This window comes from Triplophysa dalaica, chromosome 19 (assembly GCF_015846415.1).
Source record: "Triplophysa dalaica isolate WHDGS20190420 chromosome 19, ASM1584641v1, whole genome shotgun sequence".
Taxonomy (NCBI): Eukaryota; Metazoa; Chordata; class Actinopteri; order Cypriniformes; family Nemacheilidae; genus Triplophysa; species Triplophysa dalaica.
This window is the reverse complement of record NC_079560.1, coordinates 10,865,158-10,887,500: the sequence shown is the minus strand read 5'-3', so window position 1 is coordinate 10,887,500 and position 22,343 is coordinate 10,865,158. Positions and strand designations below refer to the sequence as shown.

Here is a 22,343-nt window from a genome sequence, read left to right as displayed (position 1 = left end):
CGCTTGTAAAATGGACAAATCACAGTCATTTGCGGTTAACCAATTAAGCATGTTCTTATGTTTTTATGTATGATGGGGATTTTATGAATGATGTATATCAATTACTTAATCCTGAATAGACATAAAACGTTATATTATTTAAAGTACAAATATACAAGTTACCAAAGCAACACAAAAGCAGCTCTTGTGGGACTTGGCTTTTGTGGGCATACATGCGCCACCTAGTGGAAAATAATTTAGTGCTTCCGAGAAAATATTCATTTCCCCAGCAATTCACTTACAGCGGGGTTTACATGCTGGGACGAATCTTAATATGATATAGTTATTTTAACTGGACCTGACCGCAGGGAGTGTGCAACTGTATATTAAGGTATTGTTTCAATCGTTTTGACACTGAAAGCTGTCTGTATATGAAACTTTGCATCTTAATGCTGCAAAATGTATTGACAGCGTTTATGCAACTGGCTATTTGGCAAGAACAGCAACTGTGTGTGTGTCTGTGTGTGTTATATTTAACCTCTAACTATTAACATAATGGGTGGAAGAATATTTTTTATCAGATCTCTTATCTATAATTCATTTAAATCAGGTTTATAAAACACATTACATAGAATAAAGATTTTTTTCTGGGATAGTTCTGATAGGAGAAATCATTAAAATGAACAATGATTGTGGTTTAGACTTCCAATAATGTTAATGTAAAAAATAATGTTTGAAGCAGCAGTGATGCATATTTTGTCTGTAACAGTTCTCTGTCTCTAAACATTGAGGTTTGCGGGCTCAGGATGGAACCGATTTGTGCCACTGGAGTCGCTGCCCGCCTGAGGAGCGAATGGGACAGGAATGATGGGCACGGTCAGAATCACAGAGCCCTGAAGTTCTTAGGCCAGGATTTTGAATCCTTGCGGGCCCAGTGTCTTCAGAGTGGACATCTGTATGAGGATGAAACCTTTCCAGCTCAGCAGTCCTCCCTTGGATTTAAAGAGCTCGCCCCAGGCTCTTCCAAAACCAAAGGTGTCCGCTGGATGAGGCCCACTGTGAGTGCTTAGAAATAAAAAACATAATACATATGAACTTTACAGAAATTAACATAAACAAAGTGTGCTCACATGCTTATGGCAGTTTCATAAAATGTTATATTTTTAGTACTTGTTAGCTCCAAAATAGTATGACATTTGATTTTCTGTGATTGAGCAGAGATGTTCCAGTCATTTCTATGCCCCGTCCGACCCATTGGTCTTCTCTGTGTACCCCAGGAGTTCTGCACTGACCCGCACTTTATCGTAGATGGAGCTACGCGCACAGACATCTGCCAAGGATCTCTAGGTACAAGCATGCCTAAAAACAGGACAAAAAGAACATAAGATACACGACATTGATCCCGTTATTCAAGTAAAAAGTAATGAAGCATGTTAGCTGCATTACTCTTACGTGCTCTCTGTCTGCTTCACTAATCTTTATGTTTAAAATATAATCATTGATTATTGTAGGTGATTGTTGGCTGCTGGCAGCTATTGCGTGTCTTACCCTCAATGAACGTCTGCTGCATCGGGTGGTGCCTCATGGCCAGAGTTTTCATCAGCAATATGTTGGAATCTTCCATTTCCAGGTACTGATCCTGTTAAAAAAACCAGCATATGCGGGTTAGGTAGGTTTTGAAGCATGGAAGCTGGTTTGTGCTGGGTTAAGTTGGTCATTTGCTGGTTTAAGTTGGTCCTAAACCGGCTCAGGACCAGTTTAAACCAGCGCAAACCATGGCTCAAAATCTATATCTAACCAGCATATGCTGGGTTTTTCAACAGGGTATAAGTCATATACTGTGTTTTTGCTCAAAGCTGTAGCCTTTTCTCCCCTTTATGTTTGTACCAATATCTTTGACTAATACTGTATGTTAATATGTTCATATAATTTTAGTTTCCCATACATGTACGCGTAGTAACTTTTAAGATAACTTTAAAACAGCGTAACATCTTACCATAAAGTTTATATTTGTAATTATATTTGTTCATGCATTAGCTAACATGAACTAACAATAAATAATACTTCTACCCCATTTATTGCTCTTAGGTTCTGTTTATTTTCACATTTACTAATACATTTTTAAAATCAAAACTTACATCTTTTAAGTGAGTGAGAGAAATAAGACCCGACAGTGTGCTCAGGACCCGACGCGAAGCAGAGGCTTATAACACGGCTACTTGCCACATGAGAAAAGAAATGGACATGAAATGTGAATTTGAAATATTTTATGAGCTAATTTTTACCGAATGCAGACCTTCCTCGAGGAAAAGGCGTTTACTTTCGCTTTTAAGGTAAGAAACGACATTCAAACAATATCGTTTTTATATCCTGGTGGGGACCTTAGCAATTAAAATCTAAACAATAAGTCATAAGCTTAAAATATACTGATGATACATTGACCAAAAGTTTATTATTATAAAGCTTAAAAACTACATGAATTTAATAAAAAAATGGTAGACTTTTCATTTGTAGGTGAACTACTCCTTTAATCTTCTGCCACATTCCCTGATCCCCTGGCTTTGTGGACAGTTGGGCTTTCTTCCGATGTAGTGTGTAAACTGATCTGTTCCTCTTCCATAGCTCAGCAGTTCTACATTAAGCCACTCTGCCCAAACATCAGACCACCCCATCTGGTGCAGTGACTATATACAGTATTCAAACCTCACCCAGCTAATGGAATGATCAGATCTGACTCTCCTCTGCCAAATTCCCCTTGTGTTCACTAGCCAGAAGCCATTTAGGCTCAGTCATTTAGAGAATGCATATAATGCTCAGAGCATTAGGGCTGCAGAGGGATTTGGAGTAAAGCCAGAAGCACAGTGTTCTGTTGTGTACATGGGGAGAATGATTCATAAATTGTTTTATGGGATATTCTAATTAACTAGTGCTTTCTGAAATGCTAGAATGCAGTTTCCCAGGACACTCTAGATCAGTTTTCTATTTTTCTGACACACTTGTGTAGTAAAATCAAACTCCTGTCTGATTTAAAGGCTTAAAGGTCCTGTTTGTGAATTTTAGTGGCATCTAGTGATAAGGTTACGAATTGCAACCAAAGGCTCACTCCACTTCTCCTCCTTCCTTTCGAAGCACTTCAGTGGCTGACTCAGAACTAAAATGTCAGCACATTTTTGCTTCTTTGTTGAAGGAGGTAGCGTATTTACAAAACGTGCTCTGTAGAGCAGTTTGTCCATTTAGGGCTACTGTAGAAACAACATGGTACATTCTATGTAAGGGGATCCACGGTGTATGTGGATAGAAATAGCTCATTCTAAGGAAATAAAAACATAACGGTTCATTACGTAAGGTCTTTACACACCTCTGAAGACAAAATAATGTATATTATATTGCATTTATGTCAGTAGATCCTTCTTTATCATACACATTGCGTATAAAATTCATACTGCATATTATTATCTATGTCACGTTTCAGCCTTTCATATGTTTGACTTTCAACAACCATTATAAATGTTTCCATAGAAACTAATTATTTCTAGACTTAAGATGTGAAAACTCCTGCGCAGGGTTGTCGTTTTGTAATCACTTTAATGGAATCATAATGCAATTGCAGAATTGAATTCAAGAACTGTTCTCTCTTGTTCTACCAATTGAACCTTTTAGTTCTGGCAGTTCGGGGACTGGGTGGACGTGGTGATCGACGACCGGCTGCCTGTCAGAGATGGAAAGCTCCTGTTTGTCCACTCTGCCGAGGGGGCCGAGTTCTGGAGCGCCCTGGTGGAGAAGGCATATGCAAAGTAAGAGTGAAACTGATGCTGAACTATGGCTCCAGTCAAATTTATTTAAGAAGCAGGATCTTGTTTGGATGTATGACAAATGAATTGTTACTGTGGATTTATATGATAGATTAAATGGCTGCTATGAGGCTCTCTCGGGAGGCTGCACATCTGAGGGCTTTGAGGACTTCACCGGTGGAGTGACGGAGATGTATGAGCTGAAAAAAGCTCCACCTAACCTCTTCAGCATCATTAAAAGAGCCGTGGAGAGAGGCTCCCTTATGGGCTGCTCTATAGATGTTAGTGCTCAAAAACAGTAATTTTATAAAATCTCAAATATGTTCAATTAGGAACAATTATTTATCATCATTGAACAAAAATAATTTGTCATGAGAATAGTTTATAGTACAGAACAAGCTAGTCCATGCTAGCTAGCTAACTTGTTCCGTATATTCACTAAAACTCCAATGTGTGAATTTTACCGCCATCTAGCGGTGAGCTTGCGAATTCAACGGCTCACTCCACCACTCACCCCTCCCTTTCGAAGCACTACGGTGGCTGACACAGGACAAAGATGTTGTCACGTTTCTGCTTCTATCATTTCATAAAAACGTTTCTTTACATAAGGTCTCTATACACCTCTGAAGTAAAAGTGATGCATGTTATATTGCATTTCTGTCAATAGATCCACCTAAATCCTAAACTTTGCCCCTAAGAAATGCCTTGTAGACATTGTTATTAATTTAAATGAGATGTGAATAGTATGGTATATTACAAATTTAAGTTTATTCTCTCAATTTATTCTATATTCACTTTCAGATTACAAGTTTCTTAGATATGGAGGCAGTCACCTTTAAAAAACTAGTGAAAGGCCACGCCTACTCCCTCACTGGAGTTGATGAGGTAAGTGTATTTTGATGGATAAAGAAACAACCAATAACAAAGAGGTTCATCATCACTGATGCAAATTTGTTGACCAGGTGCAATACAGAGGAAACCAGACAAAACTGTTACGCATCAGAAACCCTTGGGGAGAGGTGGAGTGGACCGGAGCCTGGAGTGATGAGTATGATGGAATAGATTTTACAATTAAAAATAATGTCCAAAAGCTTTGTTATATTTGATTTCGTAACCCTTTTTGCTTCGTTCAGCTCGAGGGAGTGGCTTGATATCGATGCATCAGTAAGGTCCCGCCTGCACCATAGCAGTGAGGATGGAGAATTCTGGTACATTTGTCTTACAATAATCTTTTTGAATAAAAAATGTTCCGATCATTAGTTGCATATTAGTGTCATTCAAGACCTTTATTTGACTCTTTCCTCTGTGAAACACATACGAAAATATTAAAAATATGTATCTCAGTGGTTTTGTGTCCATACAATGGAAGTCAATGGAGGCTCAGTGTTGTTGAGTTACCAACATTCTTCAAAATATCCTCTTGTTGTTTTCTGCCGAAGAAAGAAAGTCATAAAAGTTTAAAATTATATTTCGGTAAGGAAATGATGACAAAACGTTCATTTTGTACTATTAAATAGAATTTTGAATGAGTCGTTCCTTTCAAAGATTCATGTCTTTGACCGTTTTTAACAATCGTACACAGGATGTCATTCAGCGACTTCATACATGAGTTCAGCAGGCTGGAGATCTGTAACCTAACGCCAGACGCGCTAGTGAGCAGCGAGGTCAAGAAGTGGAACACAGCCCTGTACTCTGGTGAATGGAGAAGAGGAAGCACTGCTGGTGGTTGCAGGAACTATCCAGGCATGTTCTCTTCCATCAAAAACCCTCAGAACACATGAGAGACAGGGGTCTCATATATGAGGTCTGTCTCTTTCTACACAGCAACATTTTGGATCAATCCCCAGTTTAAAGTTCTCCTCAAGGAACCAGATAGCGACCAAGATGGCTGCACTTTCCTGGTGGCACTGATGCAGAAAAACCGAAGGAAGTTACGGCGTGAGGGCAAAGACATGGAGACGATTGGATTTGCCATTTATGGGGTAGGAAAATCACTCCATGCAAAATGAAAGAGAATCAAACAGAAATCCATTCATTAGCATTCAATTAATATACTGGATTTGTAGAATTCACTCTTTCAGCGTTTAAAAAAATGAATTGTTAGCTTAACAATGACATCATTTCTGAATCTTACAGGTTCCTGAAGAGGTATGAGATTCGTTCCAGATAAGTCAAACTCATCAGTATGTTTTAAACCTTTTGTTATCAGTCAGGTTAGTGTGTAAAACTGACCTTCAGGCTGATCCGTGGTTGAGAGTGTAACAATGCGGGATCATGCTCAGTTTGCTGACATCACAGTGTTTGTAGTAATGCAGATTTTATTATCTGTCAGCATCTGGGGCGGTTGGGCGTGCACCTGAAGCGGGATTTTTTCCTCACCCACACGTCCAGCGCACGATCCGAGCTCTTTATCAACCTGCGAGAGGTGAGCTCACGTTTCTGCCTGCCTGCAGGGGAATATATCATCGTCCCCTCCACCTTCGAGCCAAAGAAAGAGGGAGACTTTGTGCTGAGGGTCTTCTCGGAAAAGGCTTCCGATTCCCAGTGAGTCAGCACTTGATAGTAGTTCATGTCATGTAGATCAAGTCTTTAATGTGTATTTACAAGCTTAGAGAAATTTTATGATTTATGTATTTTTATTTACAATGGGTTTATAAAAACAGAGATCCTTTTTTGCATTTTGTAAGTCATACAGAGTGAACAACAGATTTTATCATCAGGAACAATTTGAGCACATTTATTAATTCCCAATGTAAGATGATCATAATCAATAGTGCATAAGCTTTATTATTTCTACTAATGCAATAATAAAGGGTTTTGTTAAGTGTTACAAATTTGCAAAAAAGAAAATTAAAATTGCAAGTAGAAACTAAGAAAAACGTTTTGTTCTTTCACTATAGCGAACTAGATGATGAAGTCTCAGCAGATGTACCAGAGGAAGTGAGTGTTTTCCTGTGAAGGGTTTTATAAACGCTATATACAGTATAATGCGACAGTACATATTCTTCAATGTTATGATTTTGGATATTGTTGTTGTCGGCAGCCTGAAATTCAGGAGAGTGACATTGATGAGGGCTTCAAGGCACTTTTTGTGAAACTGGCAGGGGCGGTAAGAAAACTAAAAGTGGGAGCTAATGCGTTAATGTAATGCTGAACAAACTTTGACATTCTCTCACTCTGGTCAACAGGAAATGGAGATTAACGTGTCTAAACTACAGATGATTTTAAACCGGGTTGTTGGCAAACGTAAGTGTGTTTATGGACAAAGAAACAATATTCATAATATTATTAACCTCATTGACAATATAATAAACCATTACTTTGTTATTTTAAGTTATATTTTACATGATTCCTCCATTTAAAAATTTGACTATCATTTGATTTATCATTTTAAGGTGGATGAAATTTTGTTTATGCGTTACCCATTAAGGCCTTGAGTAAAGTTTGAAGTTTAGTTTGCTCCATGTAAACAGTGATTATACAGTGTTAGGTCATGCATTTTCTAGGTATCTCTGTTTGAATATCAAAAAGGAAGTTAAGACACATGGTTGGGTTTGAAGAGCTTGCCAAAACGGGGAGTTTTAAAGGGATATTCCACACAAAAAGAAAATTATGTAAAACAAAGAAAGATATTTGAAAAATTGTAAGCGACTGACATTTCTGAGACATAATTGACCACCAAAGTAGTTAAAAAGTGCCCCAGAACTGTTCGCCTTACTTAATTCTTCAAAATATCGAATCTTGTGTTTAACAGAACAAACAAACTGATAAAATGTTTTTTTTTCTACTATAGTAGTCAATTATGACATTTATAAAGGTTTGTAACGACTTGAGGGTGAGTAAATGAGGATTTTTTTGGGGTGGACTATTATCTATTTTTATTATGTGAAAAAAAGCAATCCGAGTAGGAGGCAAATGTGACAAATCTCAAACAGCAGGGGGCGATATTTTAACAGCACAAACAACAGTCATGTACCCTACAGTATACTGTGATGCTATAGCTGATTCCATCAAATCACAATCATATTACCATCATACAGTACATAATCAACAACATGTCCCAGAGCTAAAATTGTATTTTACCTAGAATATATCTTGAAAGAAACCAATTGAAGATTTTCTGATTTCAATTTTGAATTTAATAGAATTGAAGATTTCACTTATGTACATTTTTTGACAGATAAAGATATCAAGACAGACGGTTTTGACAAAGAATCCTGTCGAGGCATGATCAATCTCATGGATGTATCCTTTCCATACACATATTCATGATCACATATAAAATCTTTATATTTCTCAAACTTTACTTGAAGGCCAAACGGTCTTGTTTAGGCCTTGACCTAGTATGAAGACAACTGGTGCTGGGAAGCTGGGAATTACAGACTTCCATGTACTCTGGGAGAAGATCAAACGCTATCTTGTCAGTGGCTTTATTTCATTCATGCTTTCCAGTAAATGCATGTAATTCAATCTAGAAATAGACGTTGAAGCTCTTTTTTCAATGCACTACAAGGCTGTGTTCAGGAAGTTTGATCTGGACAAGTCTGGTACGATGAGTTCTTATGAAATGCGCTTGGCACTAGAATCAGCAGGTACAGTACCAGACAAATTACCGTGTCTGCAATAACTTTCTGACAAAACAAATAACATTTTGGTTTGTATCTTCCTATAAGGCTTCAAGTTGACCAACAGCTTGTTTCAGCTAATAATCCTGCGCTATGCGAAGCCAGATCTAAACGTGGACTTTGACGGATTTGTGTCATGTCTCATCAGACTGGAGACAATGTTTAGTGAGTGTGCCCCAAAAAAACACCTTTTTACCTTTTAATGTAAAACAAAAGTTATTTTATAAATGTACTGGTAAGACTTCACAGTAATGCTGTAGTTGAACGAAGCTGTTTTCTTTTTAATGTTAGTTAACGTTGGATAACTTTTGTTACAAAATGAAAACAAGCCCATGCAATGAACGAATGAAGACATATACTAGACAGCTTTGTGTGATAAACACACCCAATTTTTTACTGTTGGCTTTAAATCTACGGTCATGCAACATGACCAACTGCAATACTGCAGGTTTAAATATAAGATGTATTTAAGCTACTAAGGAAGTAAAGATAACAAAATAATGTTATGTTGTTACTCAATGATGGAATTATAATTTCTATGACGCAACGTGTTGCAATTTTGTGTGGTTTTATGGCATAATATTTTTTAAAAGAGAGCTAATTGTGTTACATATATTTCAGATGTTACATTTTAAAGTTTGTTTTACAGAAACATTTAAAACAATGGACACAGATGGAGATGGATCGGTATCCTTCAACTTCACACAGGTTAGTATTTGGTCATTTAGCAGTGAGAAATTCAGTTTCCAAATATCTTCTTCCTTTTCTGTACCAGTAATGTGCTTGCTATACTCCTCCCTGTAATTTCCTGTTTTCTTCTAGTGGATCACCCTCACTATGTTTACTTAGAGTTCACTTAGATGGATGTTCCTCCTCTCTGCTTCTTAAGTTCCTAATCTACTTTATTACGTGCCTTCTTCAGTATGTTTCATGCAGCGTGAACATGAGCTCAGGCAATAGCTCTAATACTATCAGGTGTATATTGCATGAAACAGACACTTAATTTGTCTTTTAAGGTGTATTTTGAGTTCTGTGTATTTCTATTGAACATGACTGTAATAATCATAATGGAACAATTCATGCATTGAATTTTCTTCTAAAGCAAACTGCCGCAAAGTTTACATGCATGCAGTAGTTCGATCAAACCTAATATATCTGAGCCAAAGAACATTTTTCTATCAAAATATCTATGCATGTTTGGAATACGAGTATAACCTTGGTTCAAAATTCACACACCAGGTACCAAATGTGATATCCGTATCTGGTAAAATGATACAAATTGTAATTCATTCTGTGCGGTTTCTGTCTTGTCCACAACTAAAATGTTACATTTCAACGCTGTGAAATACAGTAGCTATGCGGACCTCTCATGCCTGTGCCTCTTTATCTATAGGTTTTCTTACCTCACTTTGTCCTTATTCTTTTTCTATAAGCCTGTATTGCCTTTCTATTGCAATATTACCCCGCAATAAACAAAAACATTTATGCAGTCAAACATATTTTATTAAAAGTGGAATTGAATCATCATAAATATTGGGTATGGTCATAACTCACAATAAATGTGCTATTACATACAAATATACACGAGTACACCACAAAGTGGCTTAAATAAACACCATTACATGGCCTACACACTTCAAACTATGTGACCTACAGTGACGTGCTTGGACTTTAAACGCTCGATCAAAAGCTCCAGTCACTAACCCATTAAAAGGTACTCATCTGTGAGGACATACCCCCTTCAGTCCTGGTCTAGACTACAGGCAGGACACTGGCTCTGCGGCCAGCACAAGCTTCTCTTGACTTCCCCATTATCAAAGGCTCTTCCGGTTTGGGTAGTTCTGTCTCACCTCTAAACACTGCTAGGTGCACAGCAAGAGTTGAAGAGCCTGTGAAGCTCAACTAGAGTTCTCTCTCTCTTTTAGTTCAGTGCAAATCCCTCACTCACAGGCATGTTGATATGAGCAGTGAGGAGAGGAGCACTTCTTCCTTCTCTCAGCACAAACACCTGAAATCAAAAATGCAACATTGAGTTTAAATACTGTTAACACAGTTTGTCCACATTTTGTCGTCCTAGACTTCAATGCAAGCAGACAATTTGCGCCCTCTGCATAATATAAATACTGTAGTAACAGTATGGAAGTATGCTATTCTGAACATAAATGTTGCACGTTGTTGCTCTTACCTTGATGACGTCCGAGATCCCTTTGTCACTCAAGCATTCGACAAAAGTGTCAATGGGGTAATTCAGCCCTGGAACCAGCAGGGGAATCTACGGACAAATGTTAAAAAAAAATTATGTTTTAGATACTTAAAGCATTAGAACACCATATAATTCAAATTTGCAAGTACAAAAAGCAGACGCAGGCAATACACAAGTAATGCCTGCCATTACTCACATTTATGAATCATTAATAATCACGATATAAACTTAAAAATCTTCCCTGTTATAAATCAACAATCACAATATCAGCAAAAAAACTAAAAAAAAAAAACTAAAAAAAAAAATCTTCACCTTTATGAATCATTAATAATCACGTTTTCAGCTAAAAAATTATCATTTTATACTGTATATGAATCCCGATTTCAGCTAAAAAAAAACATTTAAAAAACACAATTTCAGCTTAAATTCGTCACCTTTAGGAATCATTAAGAATCACCATTTCAGCTAAAAAAAAAAAAACTAAAAAATAGCTAAAAATCTTCACTGTTCTATTGAAGAAACAATGTCATTTTGAATGGCCTGAGGGAAGTAAATTAACAGCAAATGTTCAATAATCAGTGAACTGTCACTTTCAATAAGGTCACCTTGAAGAAAGCTGTTTTCATGCTGTACAAATTTTCATCATACAGAAAGCTGATGGCTATGTTCATGACGGGACGGCACGCTGCTGTGTTCTGAATGTTCAGAGTGAGTTTAAAGGATGGACCCAGCCCTTGAACCTTATGGAAACAGGAAGCAGAAGTGGAGACCAAAAGTCATTCTTGTGTCATCTTGTTTTATATACCATCCTCACAGAATTGCTCGACTCACCACAGCGTTCATTTTGAGCGGCTCGGTCGGGCTTTCCGAAACAGGTGTGAGGCTGGACTCGAGGGCTTTCACGTACGCCCTTGCCGTAGCTAGACGCAGCCGGCTCAGGTCCATCTGGAAAGCTCTGTGCATGGCTTGATGGAATAAAACAACAACAATTTATGCTTTTAATTTGACATGCAGCCCAGAAAGACGTTTTACGGTTGATTGTGGGATCTTTTCAAACATACTAATGAAGTTAATAATGTTAGTAATAGAAACAATAATTAATAAGTTTCGTAAATATTTCAGCTGCTCAGGCTGACGAACAGACCAACAGCATTTTCTCGCTCTCTCAGGGTCTGGTCCACATAGAGCTTGGTTTTCTTGGGCACATTCAGACGGATGCTCTGGGCAATTGGTGGGCCTGGGGCCGAGTCTTTGTCATCAAACACAGCTGTCCTCTTTAAGATTTTCACAATCAGACCTCCACCTGGATTCCACACACAAAGACGTTGTGTTTACCATCAAACAAGCATTCATGCTACAAACCAAAGCGATTCTACCTTTGGTGGTCATTAGCAGAGTGCCATCTTCTCTTCCATAACGCCCAAAACAAATGCTTGTCACAACATCCTGCAAGACATAAATGATGAAGTGGAGTTCTGCTATGATCCTGTATGAGATCGTTCTTTGACGCTTACCGGTGTCTTGATGGTGCAGACCAGATTTTTATCTCTGTACATGTGTACTTCACAGTTGGCCAGAGCCACCAGTACGGCCTGAAACGCCCGTGCGGGCAAGTCCATAAGTGCCATGGTGGTAACCGCTGCAGGCAAATAGGCAGTCCACAGTTTTTTCCCCTGCAGAGGAATTAATGTGATTTTTAGAATTGTCACGTACTGTATGTCGAACAAACAGTAGCATCCAAAAGTCAAGGTGCTGCTGTGTAAATGTGAGTTTGAGATATATATTGATTCACACCTTTTGAGTGTAACCATGCAGCGTCTCATGAGTACATCCTACCACTACATTCCTTCCTATTCTCACCAGCCCCACTGGATGAGAAGACAGCTCAATGCAGTATTTCGGCTTTGGTGAGTCCCTTTAACAGAGAAAAATGACAATAATTGTGATGGTGCTCATCTGTACCATTTACCACTATGTTATACTTAAATTTAGTTTAATATTAGGTTAAAAAATAAGATTTTTTGTTTTCTTATTAATGGCTGTTTTTAGCAATTCATTTTTTATATCGCTACACAATACAAGTTTATAGTTTTAAGTTGTTCCATCAATCCAAACGCTTTAATGGTTTTACTTTAGTAAACTATAATAACTTTGTCCCAAACTTGCCAAAAACTTTAACGCTTCTTCTTTCATATTTCCTTCAGAAAATCACGTTTTCCATGGTTTGAGAGTCTTTAAATGTATTGTAATTGGGTTTGTTTGCTAACCTGCGCAGTATGTAGATGTTGCCATTGCGACAGGCCACAGTGATACGGAACTCCACATCAAACTGACCAGTCACATCCATGAAGGTGGGAGTACTGGGCAGAGACATCTACAGACACACACAGGGTATACTGTACTGTACATACTGTAAACATATAAAAGCCTAATTCATAAAAGCAAATTTAGATAATAAGCATGAGGCCCACAGTGCTTAACTTAGTCACTCATATTCTCCAGATAGTCTTAAAGCGGCAATCCGCGATAATTTTGGGGTAAATCAGTGTACAAAACGATTGTCTTATCTTACTGCTTCAAATCGGCGGGCTTATAATAATGATTTATAATATGGCCTGTCAGGTCGCACCATGCAGGAAATTTGAATTTGTGAGGGTACCTCTTTGAGTCATTACATTACGACCGTAAACACAAAGGAGAGAAAACGGCTAGTTTGTCGCGAAGGTGGCGCTGCAGCGGCACTGCTGGGGGTGACAGAGTTTGTTCATCCTTATTACACGGTCACATGTTACTGTCAGGTTGATGTACAGATGTGCTCTTATGCGGTGTGGGCAGGCGGTCATTTAGCACAGAGCTCGGATTCATCCGCGCATAGCAGCAGTGCCAAATCACAGCACACATAAAGAAAATAACACCGCATATAACTGACATTTTATGTTTCAAACTGAGATGGCAACAAAGAGGCCAAAGTTAAGGACTGCAGCGTTAAAACCACAAGCTAATGATAGAATATAGTGTTTAAAGGGATAGTTAACCCAAAACGAAAATTAGGTCATCATTCAATAACCCTCCGGTAAATTCAAACCTGTATGACTTTCTTTTACCGCCGAACACAGAAGAATAAATTTGGAAGAATTTGGAAACCAAACCACATTGGCCCCCATTGACTTGGATTGTATGGACACGAAACCTGTGAACCTAGTGAACTATTCCTTTATCAAGCAAATATCTGACTCATATGGTAGAGCATTAGCAGTACAAAGGTATTATTGACTGGTATTGCAGTACAAAATGTCTGCCAAATGCAAAAATGTATATATAACCCTTCGACGTACCTTACAGAGAATGGTAAAGGCCTCTGGATCCAATATATAAATATCACTATTCTCTGTGCCAATCACCAGACAGCTGACTGCATCATCATCTGCCATGTTCTTCTTCAACGTCCCTATACAGGTGATGACCGTCTGAGACAAACAAACGATGTGAATCTGTTTTAGCATTTTGCCCGTTTTCGTTCACATGTGTATGATGGTTCATGTCCGTTCACAGATCTCGTACCTGGCGACGTATAGGCTGGTCTTTGTGAAGATGAACAAACGCCTCCATTTCCTGCGGATCAAGCATGAGGTACCTGAACAAACCATACAAGAAAAGTCTGTTGATTTGAAGCTACATGATATTCCAGTTGCAGGTGAGGAAAATATTTAAATGAATAATTGCCAAAGAAAATCTACTGATATCATTGTTGGAATGACACGCATGGCACTGTTATTGTTTCCTGAAAAATGATGCACTGACCATTACAAAAACAAGGGAGGATAGTGTGTTACCGTAGTGATCTGACGGAGAGTGGAATTTCTGCTTTGTCCCTGTTCAACAGAAACAAATATTGTATCGGTCTGTACTACACAGCCATGTACTGACTGAGGCTAATACAATGTTACATACCTTATTCCTTCCAACATCTCCTTAAGGGTCATTGGGTCAATCATTTCCTATGATTAAAAATACAGACAATACTTAAAGACAGACAGTAACCGTTATAATGATGAATTATAGTAAATTTAACATGAATGCAGTACGGTGCGAGTCACTTCACAGAAAAATGAGCCACAAAGAAGCATTACGAAACAGTATAAGCATGACATGATGTATGGAGCTCACCTCCTTAGCCTGACTCCAGACATCCTGCTCCAGAGGGTTCACCTCCAGACCAGGAAGTGTGAACTTGAAGTATGGCCTCAAGTTCTTATAGACATAGATGAAGGGGCCAGACGCCACAGCTATGGCCGGGGTCCGGGGTTCATGGAGGTCCATAAGAAAGGAGACCAGGCCAGTGGGTAAATCCAGCAGCGTGCTCTCACTCAACAGACCAGTGCCACGGTACACCTTTAACTTCATGTTACAAACCCCTGTGCCAAGATCGCCCACCACCAGCTGGTATACACACGCACATGAAAACAGTATCCATTGAAAACAGCACGTACAGGTCAGTGTATCTCAAGCCTATTTCCGAAGTACACAAACTGTGTCTCACCTTATTGTCACCATCTCCATGCAAGTCTGAAAGAGCTGTGAATAAAAGCACAGACATCTCAACTGGAGGGTAGTTGCAGTATAAATGGATGGTAAGACAAGTTTTGCACGTTTACAATAGTGACTCACCAATGCAAGAGGTGAAGGTGTATAGATTAGCGACTGGATCATAGTGTGCATCGAGCCATTTGGAGCAAGCCACAGAACTACACAGAGCACGGGAGTAGGCTTGGTTATATATTTACATCACACTCCATTTTAATGCACTAGAATTTCAAATCCATAAACACTATCACGTTACATGCCGGACACGATATGTTGTCGTACTGTGATGCGATCTATAAGTGTTTTGAGTATACATTTACCTACGTTTTTTGTGTCGTAACGCGATATTTCCGAGAAAAAAGGAAATGAGCTACTCACGTGTCTTTCATTTCCTGGGCAACGGAGGACATGATGATGTTAAGATTGATATTGTAAACACTATAAACTGGACGGTGGGTGTTAGAAGGACATTGGATTTTTGTAATCCCAAGATCTGCTTTCCTCGTTCCTATGACAACCACTCCATCGGGACACGAGTGCGCTACAGTGAAACACCTCCGCCAGGAATTGTTGCTCTTTATAAAGAGTTCCGCCCATTCTCAAGACCTTGTTTTCGTCATATTTAATATATTTCTAATGAATTAAAATCATTCAACAAACAACAGTAAAATGAATTAGCAAATATCCGTTGCTTCTTAAATACAGTTTGCTTTGGTTAAGGGTTTACATCCACCAACTCAACAATTGTGACCCTGGATGCACAATCAGAAGAAATTCGTTTTTTACATAATCTGAAATATGAATAAATAAGATTTCTATTGATGTACGAGTTGTTAGAATAGGACAATATCTGTCTATACAACTGTTTAAAACTCAGGATTCTGAGAGTGCAAAATCTAAATATTAAGACAATTGCCTTTGGAGTTGTTCAGAGGCGCTGTAGGCCATCCACTCACAAAAATAAAGTTTTTATATATTTAAGGTAGGAAATCACAAAATATCTTCACGAAACATGATCTTTAATTAATATCCTAATGATTTTTTACATAAAAGAAAAATATATAATTACTATAATTTTGCCCCCTACAATGTATTTTTGTCTTTTACTAAAAATATTCCCGTGCTACTTAAGACTGGTTTTGTGATCCAGGGTCACAATTCTGTTCGTCTTTCATTTTCCCCTGTGATCTGATATAATTTTACATGTACTTCCTAAGGCTCCTTGGACATTTAATGCTCATTTACTGCTAAAACAGGTGTCATAATAAGTCTGTAGTTTGTTCAAATAAACATGAAAATGACCATAATCCACTGACAGATTAAAATAGATGAGAAAAGAGTTATTATATGCATTCATATTTTATTGTCTTTTATTATTCCACAGGAATGTACATAAACACAAACCACAAAGACACTAAAAGTAAAAAAAATCTTCATTTATGCAAAAGGAACAAAATATTAATAAGCAACTGTTGTTAAATGTTCACAAGAATGTAAGAGGGGTTCCCAGTCTTTCATTTCCCAGATATTTTTTGAGAAATTTATGTATTTCTGGACTGAATAGATTTGTATGGTAATCTCTGGAATCTTCAACAGAACGAGGCTTGAAGCTGGCTTTGCACATGTCCTTCACTCCCCAGCTCACGATTCCGACCTGTCAAAGATAATTTATAAAAAAAAAACTGTTATATAATATTAATTCATACAACATTTAATCAATTGCTGTTTGGCAGAGCAATGGTTAACAAACATACATTAATGTGGAGAAAAATCTCACCTGCACCATTCGATTACCAGGAACTACATAAGTGGCCCCTCCAGAATCACCTGTTAAAAATGTCATTCAGACATCAAATCTAAACTCAAAGATGCTTGTCATAATTCAGTTATCATTGGTAAAAGTGAAGTTTCGTCAAGTTTATCTATTGAAATAGAAAAAACAATACATTGCCAAACAGTAAACACCCTTTTGCAAACATCAAACATAACCTACCTTTGCAGGCAATGTGATCTGTGTTGGGTTCAGTACCGCCGCTACACAGAAAGTTATCTGAAACAATATCCTTAGCATTTGTCGCAGTCATTCCTTGAGCTTTTTTTGCATCTTCAACACAAGCATCCCGCTGAAGAAAAAGCACAGCACAGTGCGACACTGAATAAAAATTAGTGTTAAAGCAAGATATCTTTTAGCAATGTTATTAAATATAATTACCAAATTTCCTTGCTTGATTTTGATTTCCTTATTTTCAATCTTGCCCCCAAAATCTGACTTGAAAGCAGCATTCACGATATCTGCATTCATTAGGATCTCCTCTGTAACAATAAATAAATTAATATATACAGTTGTGCTCATACTGTGAAAAAGTGTTTGTTTGTAACTCACTGTGTTTTTTACATGTCCCCTCACGATCTGAAAGTTTGAGACTTCCACTGGTTTCTTTGGTGCATGGGATACAGATTGGTCTGTACAGATACACAGGGCATTCTGTAATGAATTGTGCACTTTCATACAAGATAAAATCATGTTGATGGGCCATGTTTCTCACCGAACATTAAGATCCATGATCACAGGCTCCTTCAGTTGAATAAGAGCTATATCAAATTCATAAAATTCTGGTATCCCCAGGTGACGTTTTGCTGTGACATTGTAATCAGGATGAGATATGAATTGTTTAGCTTTTATTCCTAAGGGTTAAAAAGGAAAGCCATTGATGAAATGTACACTATTATACTTGATCAGCTGAAGGAAATCAGGCAGGGGAAAATATCCTTTATAATACAGCTGAGGATATAAAATGTTGTTACCTTTAGAGTCCATGTCAACAGTTATCCTATCAGGTGTATCACCAAACTTGAAGCAGTGAGCAGCGGTCAAGATAAATGTTGATGTGACTAATGACCCTAAACATTTTGAAGTGGTGCCATCCTTACGCTGCAAACACATCAGAAAGGTACAAAAGTAATATTGCTACAAATTGAATTTTTCCTGTTTTTAAAGAAGATAAAAATGACTATAAGATAAAGATATGCCTACAGTTACACTGATCTTTGCCAACCAGGGGTATTGACGGCGGTCATGGGATGCCGTGCCATCTTCGTAATCTCTGTAAAGTCCACATAGTTTTACACTGCTGCCTTCATCTATTGATGATAGTATTATAGGATTAATACATGGACTTAGATGATGAGATAATAAGAAACGATAAATGCACGTATTATGTAAAAAATAATGTATATGATAGGCAACAATGTACATTGTAAGAAAAACAGTACAGTACCAATCATGTTGTCAAATGTCTGCTTCAGATCTTTCAGATCCCTGAGTTTAAAAAAAAACTTTTCATTTGCTCTGTCAGTCTTTAAAGAATTTATATCCTCAGCGTTGACTTCAGCTCCCATTCCAAACACATAAAGATCTGTTAAAAGATCAATATTACTCTGATTAATGAATGTATATTTGTAATTTTGCAGAATACATGTATCAGAAAAACCACTTGATTTATAAATATATATGGCTTTTCTTCCTTCAAAACGGCAGACTTAGGCATGTGGTGAAAAAAAAACAGAAAATTAACTAAATTCTGCTCAGACAAATTTTCTTCGTGCAAATCCATCAAAACAAGAAGCGTCTCATAAATGAGATGTTAACAGCGATTCGCTTATCACATTCATTTCATGTTCATCCTCACCAAGTTTTTCCTCCCGTAAAGGATCTCTATTTAACACAAGAGCTTTTATTTGTTCCACCTTTGGTTTGGGACTTCCTCCCATGTTGGCTTGACCTACAGAGTGGAATGAGGAGTGAAATACAGTAAATTATATTCATATATATATAATAACACAGCATTTGTTTCACATTTTCAAAGCTCTCTAAATAAATACACTGTTAACTACTTTGCAAACACTCAAGTATATTTTTAGTCAATACCGTCAGTGAACATGATGACAATATGCTGAGTCTGAAGAAAGCCTTCTTTATCTTTTTCCTTCTCTATTAACATACTCTCAAAAATGCTTGAGTAAGCTTTGAAAATATTTGTCCCTGTTCCCATACCTTTACCTGTTAAACACAAAAACAAAGGAATATTGATCGTGTTGTTTTCATGCAGATGTACATTCAGTCTCAGCTAAAAAAAACAACAACATTTGAGTACTTATCGCAATACATTACTTACTGTTATATTTAAAATGCTTTAATCTTTTAAGAACGTCTGATAGGTTATTTGATTGTCCCTTCTTAAAGTTTGTCATAGAGACTAGCCTTGTAACGTTTGTGGCAAAAACCAAGATCTCGTAGTTCGGGGAGACCTCATAATAACTGATCTGTAGGCAAAGAGAATGTAGGTAAACCAGTTTGAATACTATTTATAATTACAGATGAGTTATTATAATAAGAACATAGCACACAGTTTTGTCAAAAGAATGCTGATACATCTGAATATCGGCACACATGTGATTGGTGGGCATTAAGTGGATATGGGTTAAAAATTGGATATACAATAGCAAATATTAGGCTAAATATAGCTGAAAGTTAAAATTGTAGAACAGTTAACAGCACGGCATGTTTGTATTATATACCTTTTCAATGAGTTTACTTATGACATCTTTTGACTTTTCAAAGTCCACTTCGTCTATGCTGTCAGATACATCGAGAGCAATATAGATATCAAGTTTTCCACCCTGATGTAATTGTATTTTTTTCCCGTACTGATCTGAAAATACAGTGAACAGGTTTCATGCAACGTGTTGAAACCATCACACTGTCTTGCAGAGGAAGAGAACAGTATGTAATACTACCTGTTTGCTCATGTTGTTGAGCAAGCTCTAGATTTGCCTTAAGAGAAGTGCTGAAACTCTCTGATGCCTCCTCTGGTGTGTCATATGTGAAATCAGCTGGATAACAACAACATAAGTATTCCAGTCTCTTTTTATTTATCGGAACATTTATGATCATCATTGCGGAAATGCCACATATATGTACTTCTTGATAAATAACAAGTTTTACCGTAACATTGGGGTTCTGTTCCTGACCATTGGCCGTTGTCCTGACAGACTCGCTGTCTGGAACCAATCAGGGCCCAATTGTTTTCACAGTGGTACTTGACTTTGTCGTCAATATTAAACGTATTACCTGTTCTCACAGTGCCAGGGGGAGTGCCAGGATCAGGACAGTGTTCAGCTGTGAGAACATCAGACTTGTTATTAGCATGATACTGTTAATAAAATGAAAGTTCATCATCATATTTCAAAACTGTCAATATTTAGCATGTTTCTAAAAAAGGAGCTGTGTGTAATTTTTGGGGGGACATATTGACATAAAATGTGAACTTTACATAATGAAGGGTTACGTTATTATTACCTTATAATGAGTTATTTCTATCTACATACACTGCAGGTCCCCTACAAGGAATTCACCATGTTGTTTCTACAGTAGCCTTAAACAGACAAACTGCTCTACAGAACATTTTGTAAATACATAATCTCCTTCGGCGAAGAAGCGAAAACGTGACGAGATCTTTCTCAAACACTGTAGTGCTTTGAAAGGGATGGGTGAGCAATGGGGTAGGCCATTGGTTGCAATTCAATACTTCACAACTAATAATACAAAATGTCATACACTGGACCTTTAACTTAGGTCTGACAGTTTGACACACAAGCTACTTGCAATAGCTATAAAATCGTGAAAGATATGAATTGTGATAGATGTCACTTACAGTTTCTTCCACAGATTGGCGTGCCCCCACTCCACTTCCCGTTCGGCTGGCAGACGCGGGACGCTGAGCCGCTGAATGTATAGCCAGAATGACACATGTAGTTGGTTATGCTGTTCACAAAATACCTCTGCTGATACGGATACACCTCTCCATTTTCAAAACGACGAGGATCAGGGCATGTGATCTCTAAGAAACATTTAGAGAAAAATGCAGCATAACTGTTTTTGGAGTCGTATTGAAATCACAGATGCAAGATGTTATAAACATACATAGATTGCAGAAAGAAGAATAGAGACATAAGTATAAAGTCATAGTACATTGCTTACTCTTGCACGCTGGTCTTATTTTGGGCTTTGGTTTCCAACTTCCATTTTTACAATGACGGGTCTTAAGAGTAGAGTAATAGCCTTCTGGACAACTGTATCTCAGAACACTCCCTTCAGAATAACCATCTGATAAAGTAAAATCCCCCATTCGAATTCTGAAGTTCTCATTAGGGCACAAATTTGAAGACGGAGCACCTGCAGGAAATGTCATAGCAGAGGTCATAATGAAAATAAAAGATGCAATAGTGCAGAGCTCACCAGCAAAACAGTTGTATCATAATATCATTATCATAACTCCTAAAAAGGAACCATTTTTAGTTCTCCAAAGTACCTTTCGGTAAAAAAAGGATATTCTGTGAACATTTAAAACAATCCGACAAAGAACTTTGTGGCAAACTTTTTAAGTGTACCTTTTGTCATTTGTAATTGTTGAAATTGTTTAACGCAATAACAGTTTATTATATTCAATTAAAAATAGCAATGTATGTATAATAGCGATGACGTTTCTCATCATTAAAGCCACTGCAAGATGACCTACCGGTTATAAGAGCACATAACATTACCAGCATTAGTAGATGCAATGCTTCAAAGGCCATGTTGTTCTGTTTTGGTCCACACAGTAATGGAAACTAAAAAAGCTCACAGACATATTTATACAGCAGCGAAAGGAAGTGACTATACACTGTGGGCATATTTTACGTGTAAAAGAGAAAATTACCAGCTTAAGCAATAACCTGCATCAATGTGAAACATTATTGACACAGCTAGTGCACATCCTTGTGTAAATAGAAACTGTTAAATGGTCAGCTATTTAAAACTTGTTTGAAAATGCTTTAAAAAGTTTACACTTTCTGTTCTGGATTGCTTTGGTACTCCTAACTTAACCTATGTATTTTCTATTTGGTCAAGAGGACCACCAAATGATCTGCAAGTCTCAAATGTTCTTTTGTAGAAACTACAGAAGCAGTTTTAGGTGTGATCAGATGATGTTGAAATAAAATACTATATACTGTCTGTGAGGTAGTAGTCAACTCAAAAGAAATACTGCAGTGTTTTAACATGCTAAACCAAGATTTCCACAACAAAATAATGAGATAATCATGTTAGGATGAAATATACAG

The 22,343-nt window shown here is 37.5% G+C and overlaps 3 protein-coding genes across 3 annotated transcripts in view; 1 reads left to right on the top strand and 2 right to left on the bottom strand.

The window, feature by feature from the left end:
• Window positions 1–9,732, top strand: part of si:dkeyp-50d11.2 (calpain-1 catalytic subunit) — a 10,729-nt gene extending 997 nt beyond the window's left edge. Inside the window, exons 2-22 of the mRNA XM_056730579.1 lie at window positions 771–1,037; window positions 1,257–1,326; window positions 1,491–1,609; window positions 3,640–3,773; window positions 3,883–4,051; window positions 4,572–4,655; window positions 4,733–4,818; window positions 4,904–4,978; window positions 5,353–5,513; window positions 5,595–5,752; window positions 5,907–5,918; window positions 6,103–6,314; window positions 6,671–6,710; window positions 6,814–6,879; window positions 6,959–7,016; window positions 7,951–8,015; window positions 8,122–8,190; window positions 8,284–8,362; window positions 8,444–8,560; window positions 9,045–9,103; window positions 9,218–9,732. Of these exons, the coding sequence (XP_056586557.1) occupies window positions 771–1,037; window positions 1,257–1,326; window positions 1,491–1,609; window positions 3,640–3,773; window positions 3,883–4,051; window positions 4,572–4,655; window positions 4,733–4,818; window positions 4,904–4,978; window positions 5,353–5,513; window positions 5,595–5,752; window positions 5,907–5,918; window positions 6,103–6,314; window positions 6,671–6,710; window positions 6,814–6,879; window positions 6,959–7,016; window positions 7,951–8,015; window positions 8,122–8,190; window positions 8,284–8,362; window positions 8,444–8,560; window positions 9,045–9,103; window positions 9,218–9,244 (2,127 nt within the window). The 3' untranslated portion in view covers window positions 9,245–9,732. The remainder of the gene's footprint in view (window positions 1–770; window positions 1,038–1,256; window positions 1,327–1,490; window positions 1,610–3,639; window positions 3,774–3,882; window positions 4,052–4,571; window positions 4,656–4,732; window positions 4,819–4,903; window positions 4,979–5,352; window positions 5,514–5,594; window positions 5,753–5,906; window positions 5,919–6,102; window positions 6,315–6,670; window positions 6,711–6,813; window positions 6,880–6,958; window positions 7,017–7,950; window positions 8,016–8,121; window positions 8,191–8,283; window positions 8,363–8,443; window positions 8,561–9,044; window positions 9,104–9,217) is intronic.
• Window positions 9,733–9,910: 178 nt separating this feature from the next.
• bbs1 (Bardet-Biedl syndrome 1) lies at window positions 9,911–16,369 on the bottom strand. Its single transcript, XM_056730578.1, has 17 exons — window positions 15,561–16,369; window positions 15,267–15,343; window positions 15,139–15,173; window positions 14,766–15,038; window positions 14,550–14,596; window positions 14,432–14,470; window positions 14,160–14,232; window positions 13,934–14,065; window positions 12,866–12,972; window positions 12,393–12,513; window positions 12,113–12,271; window positions 11,975–12,044; window positions 11,743–11,901; window positions 11,430–11,563; window positions 11,204–11,338; window positions 10,581–10,667; window positions 9,911–10,403 (listed from the first exon to the last, which is right to left on the bottom strand). Exons 1-17 carry the CDS (start codon window positions 15,590–15,592, stop codon window positions 10,317–10,319), a joined length of 1,767 nt encoding a protein of 588 aa, XP_056586556.1. The 5' UTR covers window positions 15,593–16,369; the 3' UTR covers window positions 9,911–10,316.
• A 153-nt stretch (window positions 16,370–16,522) lies between these two features.
• Window positions 16,523–21,998, bottom strand: LOC130407561 (complement factor B-like). The gene is made up of 18 exons (XM_056730577.1): window positions 21,761–21,998; window positions 21,223–21,417; window positions 20,897–21,082; window positions 20,188–20,361; window positions 19,980–20,075; window positions 19,761–19,894; window positions 19,358–19,505; window positions 19,111–19,242; window positions 18,872–18,964; window positions 18,461–18,598; window positions 18,217–18,323; window positions 17,988–18,114; window positions 17,729–17,867; window positions 17,566–17,645; window positions 17,395–17,495; window positions 17,176–17,305; window positions 16,960–17,009; window positions 16,523–16,836 (listed from the first exon to the last, which is right to left on the bottom strand). Exons 1-18 carry the CDS (start codon window positions 21,816–21,818, stop codon window positions 16,666–16,668), a joined length of 2,259 nt encoding a protein of 752 aa, XP_056586555.1. The 5' UTR covers window positions 21,819–21,998; the 3' UTR covers window positions 16,523–16,665.
• Between the last annotated feature and the right edge of the window lie 345 nt (window positions 21,999–22,343).